Below are 16306 nucleotides of genomic sequence, written 5' to 3' on the forward strand. Positions count from 1 at the left end.
GTAGAGTAGGCACCCTCCCTTGATGAGTCTTGGACTCCTTGGAGATGTTATGTAATAATAATAAAAATATCATCTCTCTCTTTTAAAGAATTGAACATTTCTGTTTTTGGAGTTTATTTCCAAGAAAAGACTTACTAATCTATTTTTTGGAAACCACTAAGAATGAAAAAAAAAGGTGGAAATAAGAAATAATGAAGCTTTATTTATGTACAACTGAAAATAAAAATTGCATTTTCAAACCTGGTGATATGCCATATTACAGGATTTAGAATTTTCTTTAGTGAATTAAAATGATTATTTTACAAAACTAACAGTGATTATGGTTTTTAGTGAAAGCAGAAGAGAATTGTCATTTACTATCTTATATAATAAAATCTCAAGTTCAATGAATTGATAATCAGAATTATCATTCTTACAACAGAGTTCTCATCCCAACTCACCATTCTCAAAACATTTAATTAAATTTAAAGAATCTTCAGTTGTTAGAAAATAAGTGGTTACACTGTGACCACTTATATAATAATGAACCAGTAGTGGGCCTCCTACAATGAGTAAGTTCTGTGAGGGGGATGCATACCATAGTCCTCTCCCCCTTTATCTGCAGTCAACTTCTGTCCGAAATTATTAAATGGAAAATTCCATCAGTTTAGTGGATATTAGATCCAACATTATTTCAAAGCCGAACATATGTAGAAACTATGAAAGTTTCCTAAGTTGACCTGAAAGATTATGAGAATACAATCCTCAGCATCCCCGAGTTGCCTTAGCTTGTACTACTTGACTTAAGTAGCTAAGGCAACTCAGGGATACCAAGGATTGTATTCTTGTAAGCTCTCAGGTCAAGTTACAAAACTTTCATAGTTTCTATAAACATTCGGCTTTGAAGTAATGTTGGATCTAGTATCCACTTTGCCTATAATTTTACATCGTCAAAACGAAGCCATATTGCTCTTTCTTTTAGTAATAGACAATTCACAAGTTTTAAATTGCACACCGTTCTGAGTAGTTATCAGATCGACTGCTGTGGTACTGCAGTGCTTGTGTTTAAGTAACCCTTATTTTACGTAATGGCCCAAGTGCAAGAGTAGTGATGCTAGCAATTCAGATATGCCAAAGAGAAGCCATACAGTGCTTAATTTTAAGTGAAAATTCTCAACTTCATAAAATAATAATAAAAAAATGTATGCTGAGGTTGCTAAGATTCCATTCACATAACTTTTATTACAGTATGTTATTGTTGTTAATCTCTCACTGTGTCTAAATTATAAATTAAACTATGAAAAAACAGTATATATATATAGGGTTCAGAACTATCTGGGAGAGGTGTCTTGGAATGTATCCCCCATGGATAAGAGGGGACTACTGTATTTACTTCTGTCATGCACTCTGTGGTTGACACTTGCATTCAAAGTAAAAAAGAAAACAAAATTAAACTCTTAGTAAACCTTGTACACAGGTTCATATCCCAGGATATCTCATTTGTAACTTAACTATTAAACCCATTAAGAGATTTGAATCTTCACACTCTTATAACCAAATAAAAATCTTTAATTTAAAAACACAAATATATATATATATATATATATATATATATATATATATATATATACATCATCAATTACTTAACTACTGCACAAGTGCTACTATATTCTTCAAGTCACAAAGAAAACACTTAAATGCCTACAACTTTCTTTTGGTCACATAATCCAAAAGTTATCTTATATATGGACAAAGCTCCTGGAACCTTAATCTCTTGCCTCCTATAGAAATTTAAATCCAGAGTAATTTAATAATAAGGTGAGACACCTTTTGGCAACTCGTATAGGTAAATATGACCTCTCCATTGCTTCCACCTTAGTATCACCACCACCTCTGGGTCTGGCTCCCACTGACGAGCCCTCAATAAAGGTCAAAACCGGTCTGGGTAGTGGCCCTTCTCTTAATGCATAGCATTATACATGTCCACAAGGAGATGTGCTTTGCATTATGGGAGATACTAAGACAAGTAGTAATGAGAGCTTGGTCCACCTTTACGAGTTGCCTCAGTCCTGAAGATACTTAAGGTGCAAACTTTGTTTGCTTACACTTGGATAAAGGATTAAACTAAATTTATTATAGTCTAACCAAGTGGGGAAAAACTTCCATCTTTCTCTAAATCCAGAGTAATTTAATAATAAGGTGAAACACCTTTGGCAACTCGTATAGGTAAATATGACTTCTTCATTACTTCCACCTTAGTATCACCACCTCTGGGTCTGGCTCCCACTGACGAGCCCTCAATAAAGGTCAAAACCGGTCTGGGTAGTGGCCCTTCTCTTAATGCATAGCATTATACATGTCCACAAGGAGATGTGCTTTGCATTATGGGAGATACTAAGACAAGTAGTAATGAGAGCTTGGTCCACCTTTACGAGTTGCCTCAGTCCTGAAGATACTTAAGGTGCAAACTTTGTTTGCTTACACTTGGATAAAGGATTAAACTAAATTTATTATAGGAAAAGTAATCAAGAATGCAACTGACATTCAGCATTTACAGAACAATTTGAATAGGCCAAAATTATAGATGTGTCAATGGCTCTTAGTAGTGTAAAAGCATGCACTTTGGCATAATGAGGTATCCAATGGCATACATATTGCTAGGATTATGCTAGAAGAAACTGATCAAGCTAGAGATCTTGGGAGTTTTAGAAGATAGGAAGTTGAAGAGGCCATATAGCAAAAACAATATTGCAATGCTGAAATGAACACTGCCACGTAAGGATGAGGAAATCATTTTGCCTTTTTATAAGACTGATACAACCTCACCTGGACAGACACTAGCAAACAGGAGTCATATGAAAGACCTACAAACTTCTGCAAGGATCACATATAATAGCAGTAGATGAAGTTTTTAATTTTATGGAGAGTGGGGAGAAGGATATCCATGGAAGCTGAGAATAAATGCAGTCGAGAGAGAACTGAGAGCTAAATTTTTCTCACAGAGTGTTGCATGATTGGAATGGATTGCTTTCAGAAGATGCGAGTTGCAGTTAGTGCAAATGAATTCAAGAAAAGGTACAACATGACAGCTGGTGTTGTGTGGCCTCTGGTAATATGTAAAATCAAAATATTACTAGTCATTCATGTGTATATGTATATATATATATATATACACACACCAGGTTCAGAAATCAAACCATTTTCTGTAATGTACAATATTTCGATTTTTTTTTTTTTTAACTTTTCAGATTTTCTATTCTATTAAGAGTTTATCAATAGTTTCACATGAAAATTCCACACAAAAAAAAATTTTGAAACTGGAATGCCATATATATAAAAGTTTGTAAAAATATGCCAGCCCAATACAGTTACAGTCAGTGAGATCCTTCTTGATGCACAAAATGCAGCCCAGTGTGAATGTGTTTACTGTCTGCTCAACACCCAATACCATTATATAAATTTCATGGATGTTTTGTTCTGTTCTACTCTGAAAATTTCCCTTCAACCTCATAGCTAATATAACCTTTATCAATTTTTATGCTGTTTTCCCATTGCAAATGACAAAATGATTATATAACGAAAACTCTTCTTCCTTGTCTGCTGTCAGCATGAACATCTTCATCACCTTGGTTTTATTCCCATCATATGGGAAGAACATTTGTATTAGTGCTTTTCTACTAACAGCAAAGGTTAGCCATGCTCATTATAGGAGTGGCAGATTGTGTACACACTTGATACAATTTTATCAGATGCACCAATTTAGTGTTACTGCATCCTTGGTTCATATTAAGTGCTAAGTAAAAATTACACTAGTTCATATCCTTCTTTTTTGGCACTACAGTCCCATGTAGGGCCTTGGTCTCCCATTTCTGGGTTTACCAACGATCCCACCTCACTACGAGGTGGGATCGTTACCCCCACGCTCAACCGTATGTAATTGTCTGTGAAGCGTTGTGTTCTTAAGACCGGTTTGTCTGCTTTGCAGAAGGAAAAACCCTGTCGCCCAAGACTGGCTAACTTGGCTATGTCTGAGAAAGATCCTTTGCTCCTCACGTCGGCGACAAGAATCGAACGCAGGACACTCCCTCACCAGGCATATGGTTGCGAAGCTCCTAACCGTCGGACATACTAGTTCATATCCACTTAGTATGACTTTTTTTTTTTTTTTTTAATTTAGAATTCATGAAATTAATCATAAACATTTAATTGTTGAAAGTTTTTCCACTTGGTTATACTATAAATTAAAGATACCAAGAAATTATATACTTAGTTTAATCCTTTATCCAAGTGTAAGCAAACAAAGTTTGCACCTGAAGTATTTTCAGGACTGGGGCAACTCATGGTAAAGGTGGAATGATATCTCATCACTTGCCTTAGTATCCCATAATGCAAAGATTATTAGCATTATACTTCAGGAGCAAACTTTGTTTGCTTACACTTGGATAAAGGATTAAACTAAATATATAATTTCTTGGTATCTTTAATTTAACATAAACATTTATAAGACTAACAAGATATATATATATATATACTTTCATATTAATAAACTAGTTTGGATCCTAGACCTGATTATTAGCATAGCTGTCAGCCTACCAAACTGAGTTCTTTATAAGGTGTTTCTCAAAATGCATATTTAACTTACACAAAACCATGCAGTATGCATATATCTTCTTCCATCCTTTTTTATACTGAGCATGAATACTCTCTGCCCTCAGGTAATGTCAGATTAGGAAGTATAAATTCTCTTTTACCAGTGAAAATATTTCTTTCTTAAGGTCTTACAAAAAAAATGTATCAGGAAGATGGCTTTTTTTTTTCATTTGCACTATTTTAGAAACTTATTCAACTATTTCTAAATAATCAGTGATTTATCATATCACTTGTGTCCCCTGAGACAAAAGAAAACTTTTCTTTTAGCATTTTTTTTTTTTTGTTTTGTTTTAAGTGAAATAGAACACTTACTGAGCTTCTGTTTTCTTATACTGTCTTTACACATTCAATCTCCCACAAATCTCTTCACTGAACATGTGCAATTTTTCAATTACATAGCAAGCAAGAGTCAGTAATGGTTGCTATGCCATCATTAGTGAAACGAGAATGTTATTACAATCAGTGAAATTATAACATCAGCGCTCTGGGTAAATACAATTTATCAACTGGGCATAAAGCAAGTGCTGATCATATGTAGTTATTAAACAAACTAATAAGAATCCTAATGTACAACAATTATAAAAAGATTATTTTACAAATCATTATTTTTACAGCAGTCTTCTCTCACATAGACTGAGCAAAGAACAAATGCAATTTATAGCTGTTCTTCTCTCACACAGACTGAGCAAAGAACAAATGCAATTTATAGCTGTAATACATTTATTCTTGGTATTAGTTGTGTCTAAACCAATTGGCCTCTACTTCCTACAAGCATTTCAAACAATAGTAACCCATTTCAACATGCAAAATTGTTGTGTCCTGAATAATCAAAAATTGGGACAAAAGATTACTTTTATTCAGGAACAACTATCTTTAATTGTAGGCAGAGAATGTTGTGCTTTGGCAAGGAAATAAAATTGTAGATTATAACTTTAAGGCAAAACTGAAGAAATATTAGCATAAGAAATGTGAGATTTAACCTGTTTGTAGAGAGTCAAATAGAGAAATTTATATAAGATTATAATTTAATTAGAGTATCCCATTTTATGTATTGTATGAATGCAAGTTGAACATAAGCCAAAGTCCAAGGGCCACACTTTAGCCATCTAGAATAGCATAAGGGAAAGAGAAATTATAAGGAAAGCGAAGCGAGAACGCATTCTCGGAAGAGTGCCGGCGTGAGAATCTCCGAGAAAAGAAGGGAAGAATATAAGGGTCAAGCTCTTCCCCCCCCCCCCCCCCACACACACACATACGAAGCTTTTTGGTTCCAGTTTCCTGCACTCGTGGATGTTGGCCAGCGCTCTCTGCCAACATGAGGATTCCGAGTCAGCCATAGAAGTCGTGTGAGGCCTATCGATGTTTGCGAAGAAAGGTTAGCTATCTCTTCATAACAGAGTAGCTATGCCATATCGAGTGCCCGGTAATCCAGATGTGTGCCCGCAGTACCAGAGAAAGTCCAGAGCGGCACATCGCCTTATCGACTCGGGGAACCAGGCCGTGCTGTTATCGTAAGTGACCTGGAGAATCGCAGAACAAAGGTGCCTTGATGTCCAGACAAGACTGATGATAAAACAGAAAGTCATTCCATGGGACAGTAACGTAAAAATGTTAAAGTATCTGAATTCCTATTAAAGATGTCTATAGGCCAATTTGTGTATGGACATGCTATAGAGAACTTTAGAGATTATCCCAATTTGGCAGTGACCTGTCCCTGTTTTGAAGAATGTCTCCCAGAAGGGATCTGTGTTTGAGATAACTGAGACATATTGTGAGATATAAGTAGTGATCAGAGAGTGATTAAAGATGATGTAAAATTAAGCCAGAAGTTTGTATGTTTATAGAAAACTCTGGAGATCTAGTTATTATGCATGTATTCTTGGGTTAGTAATGATATCAGAATTTTACTGAGGAAAGTGATTATGTTAACCATGTACTTTAATTTTCCTCATGTATATATCTTTTAAACCTAAATAAATATGTTTTATAGCATTTGCCTGAATTTAGCCTGTCTTATGAATTCAAATAGCCACTCATAAAATGAATATCGAAACCTAGCGGGAGAGATATATGAATATAAGTTGATTTTTTAGCCCACGACTGCACGCAAAGACAAAGCTAATTGAAATTAGTTGAATTAGTGTTAGAAAGTTTATTACTGTGCATTACTCAAAGAGAGCCACCTTGGATAAGAGTTTCATCTATCCTATATATTGGCTGGCGCAGCAAAATATAAATTCGTCAATATTTAACAGGCGGACTGTCTCAGAGGGTAGATTTTAAGGCCTTGTCCCATACTTAGACAAAGCCCTTATGAGTGAAAGAATTACATGTGACTAAACTTAAGAGCGGCTTAAATTTTAGTTTGTTTAAGGATAGAAGGGTGATAGCTGATTTGCTAGACTTATTGGAAACTTATTACAAAAGGATAGAAGGGAAATAACTGTGTATGAGTGAGTAGTGGAACATACAAATATATATAGATAGTAAAAGATAATAATAAACAAGAAAAGGGTACACAACAAAATTATGAATGAAGCTTTAGCTGACAGTTTTGCTATTGTGAGAGTTGATTGTAAATAGTTCTTTTACAGGTAAATATGACCTGTAAAGAACTTTTACAGGTCAGTCTAATTCTTAAATAATACAATGAACTCTCACTATAGTAAACACTTGCTATAACCAAATCCCCATAGGCTTATAGCAAACTGTCTGCTAGAAACATCATGTTTAGCTAGAGTACATGACATCACTGAAGAGAGCATGGATGATGTCAGTAAATATTCAGATATCCTACATAAAAAGTGGGAGAGGGTTAAATTTAAAAAAAAAAAAAAAAACTTCACTTTTTGTGATGTTAGAAATATTAGCATTTTGACTGCTGAAATCCTCTTTGTTTATAAAACAAAGAACACTAACTTCTGCATAAAATGCAAAAGTTAGTGTTTTGCATCCAGAACTCTTTCAGTTAAGCTGTTAAAAGAAATGCCTAAAGTGACCATTGTAGCTGCATTATAGAAATAAATGAATATGCTTGCCTGTTTGTTTTGATATTTTATGGAGTAAAAAAAAAAAAATCTACTTTTTTCATTGCTTGATTAAATATATATAATAAAATCTCTAAATGTAAACAATGACTTTCTTGCCATTTCAAAGTATGCAGAACTGTCATGAAAATATTTTAGCAACACTTGACTAAAGCAGAAGTGTTCTATATCTGAGCAATATTAAAAAAAAAAAAACAATGCACAAAGCAGCTGCTTGAGAGAGAAGAAAACAAGTGTTTTTTTCTTCAACAATGGTTTACCCATTGTTGAAGAAAATAGATAGACATACAAAAATATTTTTGTATGTCTCACAATCGTTTCCTACTCTACTATTTAGATCCCCAACAAGGACCAACTTTTCCTTTTTCATTGCTTTTTCTAAAGCCTCAAAAATTTCCTCCACTTCTACCTTAGTAGAACCTTCTGTGGGACCATAGGCACAAATAAGTCTCATTGTCCAGTTCCCCATTCTCATATTTGCCCACATTACTCTACTTGAGACTGACTGCCATTCAAGAAGATTAGCCTCGTATTTTGTGTTGAATGCTATGGCTACTCCTTCTTTTCCTTGATTGTCATTGCCTGAATATAACATTTTGTATTTATTGCTCAGAAAGATCTCACCAGTTTTGGTCTTTTTTGTTTCAGTCACCCCTATTATGTCGATCTGGTACTTATCTAATTCCTCAGCTAGCTCCATTTCTTTGCCATTCAGGCTTCTTACGTTGATAGTACCGATCTTTAACTCTGGTGATGTTGAGTTGGGGTTTGTTTTCAGATTTGTTCCAGTAGCTGACTTTTTGCTGTTCGCCCTGGTTCCCTGGCGAAAACAATGGGGGCCTTGTTTAACTGGGCGACGCCCCAGCTGGCATGAAATTTTGTCATGTTGTACCATCATTTTTTATTTTGGTTTAACCAATAAGAATACAATTTGGTCGGCTAAATCCCAAATTGCAAGCCCATCCTCGTTCGTTCAGTATCCAGGTAGATACCCAACAGGGTGCACCACAAGAAGGTGAGGATTGGACATTAGGTCAGAAGCCCTGGTCGGTTCTCCGCATTCCTTTAAAGGCTATGTGGAAGTCTCCTCTCAGTTATACAGCTTTGACCCTTAAGCACCCCAAAAAAAAAAATAAAAAAATAAATTACATGATAACTTAAAAGAGTGCTGCTTGTATGACAAGAATGTATTTATTAAAGAAATATTTCTTTGTTAATGAAGCTGAAAAACACATTCAACAAAAAAATTATCTTCACGCTGAAATATGTGAAAAAATTGGTATACACTGTGCCAAATAGCTTTTTACGTATTCAACTTGTGATAGGCATAGCATTAATCACATGATTTGTACAGGTGTTAAATTCATTTTCAACTGACTTTTGTGTGGGGAATTTAATGCTTGCTCATATTATTTTATATAAAAAAAAAATCAAAGCTAACCTTTTATTTGTTTAAATCCATCTAATTACGATTAACGGAATTATGCTGCTATTTTGCAAAGTCTTGACATTTCTACATCAATATTAAAACAATGTTCTACCACAAATTAACATGGACTTTTGCAATTACAGAGTTTTCAAAGCTAACCTTTTATTTATTTATACTCTGAAGCAAGCCACAGCAAAATAATATAAGCAATGTTTAATATTATATTAAATAATGTAGCTCTGAAAACAGATCTCAGATTTCATTTTGCATGATCATGAATAGTAGCTTCTTAGTGTTTTATTATTATATTCAAAAACACAGCTATACAACAAATATATTTCTGATTTGCTATATATAATACAAGATGGGAACATATAAAGCAGTACAAATTAGAGTGCCCATGCAAAATTCTCATCTTCCTGCATCAGGCATACCAATATTTGACATAGTTCTCTCTAAATATGCCAAAGGCCCTTGGAGACCACCCTGTGGTTGATTAGCAGTTAAGTGAGAAGAGGGATGTAACTGTTGGGGAGGAGGTGGAGGAACCATACCTTGTTGTTGCTGAGCCAATCCTGTAGGCATATTAGCACCTGGTGAAGTGTTCATTGTTGGACCACAGTGAGATGGAAGTAAATGGTGTTGATTTTGCATTGGAGGCTGAGCTAAAGAAGATGCCATTTGTGTTGGTAATCCAACTATGTTGGGTGGAGGAGGTGGTTGTGGAACATTTCCTTGAGCTGGTTGCTGTTGCTGTGTCACAGATGGTTGCAAAAAGCGAGGTATGCCTGTTATATCTGCTAGCAAGGCTTGCCATATCTGAATTTTTTCATAATATTTCTGCAGTAACTGGTCTTTTCTTGCCAGTTCATTTCTCAATTCATTAATATCCTGTTATTGATATGGAGAAAAGAAAATGTAGATTTTGGTTTACAAATGCAATAGTGAGATTAATTTCAAAACATGATTGTTATAATTTAACATTTTTATAAGCAAGCATAGTACCTAATTCTTTGTCTAAATCAATGGACTCTCTCTCCCCTCAAATCTGCAAAAACTTGAGGGGAATTTTTGCAGATTTGCACATGGAGTATACAGCAGATACTCAATGTCACTGTTAAATGTAATTGTTTAAAATATCTAATTAACTGAAAGAATGGAATGGAAATTTGAAGAAATCTGCATGCTAATCAACAAACCTTCCACAAATATGATGAGCTAAAAATTTCCAAAATATGGATATCCACGTGTTACTCCTAAATGTACCTACAAAAGAAAGATGAATTGCAAATTTTACTTTAGGTCAGGAAACTGTGACTCTAGGTACCACAAATCTTCAATCTATAGCTATCGACCAAAAAATACATGGCTTTGCTATAACAATAGACCAAAACTAAATGGTATGCTAAAGGAAATTCACCATAGCAAACTATCCTTGTGGCCCTACAGGTTTGCTATAGAGAGAGCAGATCAAAAGTAGGACTCTAGGCCATTCCAATAAATTCATTATCCTTATTCATAAAAGTTGTAGAAAGTTTTTTACCTTGGATTTATTATAAATTAAAGATACCAAGAAATTAAATACTTAGTTTTAATTCTTTTCCCAAGGAAGCACACAACACAATGTTTTGTGCATGATCTGAGCTACTTGTATATAGAGGCTAATGACTTCATATCACTTGCCTTAGTATGTATCCCATAATGCAAAGCACATCCCCCTTTTGGACGTATATAATACTATGCATAATGAAAAAGGCCACTACCCAGACCAATTTCTACCTTTATTGAGATCTCATCAGTGGGAGCCAGACCCAGTAGAGATACCAAAGTTGAAGTAATGCAGAAGTCATATATATATATCTCATATACAAGTAGCCAAAAGGTGCTCACCCTTGTAATAAAAATCTCTGAATGAGGGAAATATGTAGAGAGTTTTTTACCTTGGGTTTATTATATGTTAAAGATACCAAGAAATTATATACTTAGTTTTAATCCTTTTCCCAAGGAAGTAAAACATAATTTCTTGATATCTTTAATGCAACATCAGTTCCAACCACCTGTGTTTTGCCATTGAACACACTGTGCAAAGGATGCAGTTTATGGCATACCGGGAATGGCAGCACATTGAACAGCATAGCCTGTGAATGCATAATAGAAATGAATAAAAATGTGTTATTTATGCTTATGTCACTTTTCTCCTTACACACAGAAAAATTATTCCATCTACATTCGGTACATCATACAGCATCCCTGTTGATGAATTTTGTAACTACTTTTTCCCCCCTCAGGTATCGCTTTCGCATAATGTAATTCAGCAAAGGTTAGCAGCATTTGGATCACTGGTGCTCCACAAGGGCTTAAACAGGGATACTTCAATTTTGATCACTTGTTATATTATTATTTTTCTCTAATACTTCTGTTTTTTTGAATCTATTTTTTATCAAGTTATTGTGAATGAAAAAAACTAGGAGGTAGCTTTAACTCATTACTGCTATAGTGAGTAATGGTTATAACAAGGAACTTTTGTTGGTCCCCTGTGCTTGTTATAACCAAGTTTGACTGTATTTCATGTAAACCCACTCCTGAATGGTAAACCTTTAGTACTGTTCTTGTGTAGAGGCTTAAGTGCTGTGAGGACATTATGTTGGAGGTTTAATGGATTTTTTTTTACAACACTCAGAAAGAATTAAATTAGAATTTAATACTCCTATATTTCGTCCTAGTCACTAGGACATCTACGGGGATTACAAAAACAATTAATGTAACATGCACACAAAAACTTACAATACTAAGCCCAACCACGTGGGTGACACTAAAGTCCTATCTAGGTGGAGCGCCCTCTAAGGGCAGTAGTAGGTGGCCTGGAATGTAAGGTGGGACCTCTGGTGATGAGTGTTTCCCAAATCTTCGGAAGCTTAATGCAACCGTATTTGTTAAGATTTGGTTGGTTTCTGAGAGCTGCTGCTGCTGCTTCTAAGAAAAGTCTCTTTCTTGAATCTGCTGTGGTGGAGCATGGTGGTTTTCTTCCATGATACTCTGTGGGTGGTGTCCAAAACATGGTCAGCCAAGCCTGAATGGCCATAGTTGTGTTTAACGATGTACGGCTTGTGTTCCTCCAGGCGGATGGATGCTGATCTGCCTGTCTGTCCAAAGTACGCAAGCTTACAGGAACAGGGTACTTTGTAAACTCCAGGCAGAGAGAGAGAGAGGGGGGCTGATCTTTCGTAGAACGGATAAGGGTAGCAAGTTTGCGGTAGGGCTTATATGCTGTGTGTAGGTTATACTTTTTTAGTATCTTGGCTATTTTTTCCGAAGTGCCTCGGATGTAGGGTATGGTGATGGCATTTTTAAATTCTTGTTGACGAGAGGGACGGGGAATGGGGGAGGAATTGATTATTTTTTTGATACTGTGTTCACTGTAGCCATTGGAGAGGAAAGTTCTGTGTATGTGGTTAAGCTCAGTAGTGAGGAGAACAAAGATTGTGGGCTCTCTTGGTAAGGGTTTTAATGATGCCATATTGTTGTGAGGGGTGGTGGTGGGAGAGTTTGTGAATGTATCTGCCTGTGTGTGTGGGTTTTCTGTATACAGTGAAGGCAAGTGTATCATTGGGCAGGCACGTGACTAAGGTGTCTAGGAAGGGTAAACAATTGTTCTTTTCCTTTTCCATAATAAACTGGATTCTTGGATGTTGGCTATTGAGATGAACGAGGAAGGAGTCTAACATGTCTGGGCCATGAGGCCAAATGGAGAACACATCTACATATCTTAGCCAAATAGAAGGTTTGAGTGGGGCTGAGTCTATGGCTTGTTTTTCGAAATCTTCCATATAGAAATTGGCAAAGGGGGGGGGGGGTGAGAGGGGGGGAACCCATGGCGGTTCCTTCTATCTACTTGTAGATTTTTTTATTCCAAGAGAAATACCCAGAGTTGATGGCAAAGGAAAAGAGATCTGAGATGTCAGAGGGGAAAACGTTTTCTAAGAGAGATAAAGTGTCAGTTAAGGGAATATTGGTAAACAAAGAGGAGATATCAAAGCTTACCAATATGTCTGTATTGTTCAAAGTTAAATTTTCTGTGAAGGCTTTAAAGTGGGTCGAGTTTTTTATATAGGAAGCTGAATTTCCGGTGAGGGGGGACAGAGAGTTGGCCAGCTGTTTAGACAGTCTGTAACAAGGTGCATTGGTGGCATCTACTATAGGTCTGAGTGGGGAATTGGGTTTGTGGATTTTTGGTAAACCGTATATTCGGGGGGGACGGGAGCGGAAAGGTTTAAGTTTTTCGTGATGTCAGGGGGCCAGGAGGTTACTTTTTTAAGTAAGATTTTTGATTTCTTAACTTGTGTTTTTGTGGGGTCGTGTTCTAGTGGGATGTAGGTAGCGCGATCGCAGAGGATAGTGTTCATTTTACAATTGTATTCGCTGGTATTAAGAACAACTGTGGCATTACCCTTATCCGCTCTGGTGATGACGATACTTTTTTCTTTGCATAGTTTCTGGAGAGCCATGCATTGGGCATATGATAAGTTACTTTTTGGAGGCGAAGAGTGAGCGAGGATGTTGGCTACGTCGAGTCTGATGTTGTTGGTACTGTAGGTGGACAAAGTACTGTAGGTGGACAAAGGTTAAATAATTCAGAAACCCTGGGGTATAGACCAAACATGAAACTTTTGAAAGCCATTTCCAACTACCATAAGCAGAGCGGTGGTCTCACACTGGGTAATTTGCTTTGCTTCTGTAAAGTGTTGAATCTAAGGCACAGTCAGCAAAGCTAGAAGAGCTATAATGGTGGTAACAAAAGAATTTTTTTATGCTTTCCCAATCTGGCCTTTGCTACTCCTGTTCTGGCCAAAGTAGTCCAACATCCAAGAGCATGGAACTTAGCATACTCAACAGAAATCCATGTGCATGATTGAACCCTTGGGAGTAGTTAAGGAATGCTAGTTTTTTAGAGCTTGCAAGATGTCTTAAAGCTATATTTCTTTTTTAATAATCCAACTATTTTTTTCAAAAATTTCCCAATATTTTTAGATTGTTATGGAGTTTGATGGAAGAGTGATTCATTGTTTTGTAGACCCTGTGGGGAATGTGGACAACTGTCAAAGTTTAACAGAAGATGTAACCAGAACAGATATTCCTGGTCATGTCTGCTAATATTTATGTTATTTATGAAGGGGAACATTGGCAAATACATCTATCCATATAGGTAGATTTATTGTAAACTAGAAAGAGATCCATTAAGCTGGCATGTGATCAAGGAAGGGAAGACTATTTTACAGCAAAAAAAAAAAAAACTTACTAAAGCCAATGATGCCACACTAAAAAATTCACTATAGCAAACTGTATCTACAAGTTTGTTAAAGGTAGAGTCAAGTGTGTTCTCATTTGCAATGGTAAAGATTCTCACATGTAATGAAGCCAGTCTGCAAAGTTTATGTACATAGAGCATTTTTTTTAAGTGATCCATGTAAAAGTTTGTAAGGTGATAGAGAGGTGAACCTCTCAGCTGCTTGTTCAATCTGCTTCTATGCTTTACCTTGTCATATGAAATAACCAGTGCAATGGTACTGGGTAAGGATATCAGGATAAGAACTAAATTTTAAATCTAAAGTACTCTTAAAGGATTACTGGTTAAAAAAAAAAATTCTACTATTTAAGACCTGTTAACTCTAGATATATAATATACACTCTGCCTTTTCACTTACATTCTTCTTGTTCTTCTGCAGAATGCACTTCATTAAACTGACTTTGTAACAAGCACAGCATAAACATTTTTCAATACATCACAATTTCCTGATATGTGCCCTCAAGTTGTATTCAAACTATTATGAGAGCACTAATATCATGAATAAGTTTACATTATTAATAATCTCCTATCAGCAATTTCCTCCAAATTAGTCTATTACTTCTCAGCACTCCAATATTGTCGTATCTAACATTTCGTTCTTCTTCTGCTGGTTCTTATCACTGCAATCTTGGCATCAAACATCTGTTATGCAAACCTTTCCTCTTCCACTCTGTTTACGTGACCATATCACCTTATATTAGCATTGCTCACACATTCTTGAATCCAAAAATGTCAAGTTCCTTCCTAATGTCTTCATTTTTAATATGATTCTGCCATTAATGCGATCTGTTCACTTCTCCAATATTTCTATTTCTTCTCAGAAATGTGGTCTCTAATATTTGATCAAGTGCTTTATTTCTAACCCAACTCTTCATATCCATAACTTAAAATTGCTTTGAATGCTGTCTTGTATATATTGCTAGTTTAGTGTTTTGGCTCATTTCTCTCTTATTCCATATAAATTTATTCAATTGTTTCCTCAGCTGTACCAGCATTGCTTATTCTGTTTCCAAATTTAATTTGCCATCCTCACTAAAAACTGTGCCTAAATAGCTTAAATATTTTGCTTGTTCTATATGCTCTCCATTCAGAATGCAGCTGAAATATTTTTTGTGTTCCTGCCTATTTTCAGAGTTTGATCTATTTATTGCTGATTTTCATGGCAAATTTTTTATAGCTGTTATTTAATTTAGTTGTTATTGTTGATAGTGATGTTTTCTCCCTGGTACAGGACACCAGAGTGTACAGAGGATTTGAAATTGGAAGTGATCACTATTTAGTCTTCAACAGGATAAAATTGAATTTCATATTGAAAAGAATGGCATGTAAGAAAGTTTTAAAGCGAATAAAAGTTGAGCAGCTCTCAGATGTGAACTGTAGACTAACATACACAAAGATTATTGAAGAAAAAAAGAAAGAGTTTGAGAACAGGAACCAACCTTGGGGATTCAGTGGCAAGCCTTGAAAAAACCCTGATTGATTCAGCCAGAGAGGCATGTGGTGAGGCTGTCTGCAAGGATAGAAAAATCAGGACTCCATGGTGGACACAGGAAGTTAAAGAGGCAGTGAAGAAAATTTGACCAGAAATGCTGAAGTATGGTGGTATAAAAGTCTTACAGTGGCTGCACTGCATAGTTCAGAAAGCCTGGACAGAGGGACGAATTCACCTACTGAGTGTTCCTGGCAAGATCTATGCAAGTATAGTTGAGAAACGGTTGAGAAGAATTGTGGAAGAAAAGCTTGGTGAAGAACAAGCTGGATTCAGGCCAAATAGAAGCTGTCAGGATCAGATCTTCACTTTACGACAAATAGTCGAGAAAGCATGGGAATATAACAAAGATCTGTATTTAAGTTTTG

At 35.8% G+C, this 16306-nt stretch overlaps 1 protein-coding gene across 1 annotated transcript in view; it reads right to left on the reverse strand.

The window, feature by feature from the left end:
- Nucleotides 1-9362: 9362 nt before the first annotated feature.
- Nucleotides 9363-16306, reverse strand: part of MED28 (mediator complex subunit 28) — a 72837-nt gene continuing 65893 nt past the window's right edge. Inside the window, exon 4 of the mRNA XM_090414007.1 lies at nt 9363-9996. Coding sequence (XP_090270133.1) covers nt 9517-9996 — 480 coding nt within the window. The 3' untranslated portion in view covers nt 9363-9516. The remainder of the gene's footprint in view (nt 9997-16306) is intronic.

Source organism: Typopeltis vanoorti, chromosome 24 (genome assembly GCF_054136105.1).
Source record: "Typopeltis vanoorti isolate ZY-2024b chromosome 24, IOZ_Tvanoo_1.0, whole genome shotgun sequence".
NCBI lineage: Eukaryota > Metazoa > Arthropoda > Arachnida > Uropygi > Thelyphonidae > Typopeltis > Typopeltis vanoorti.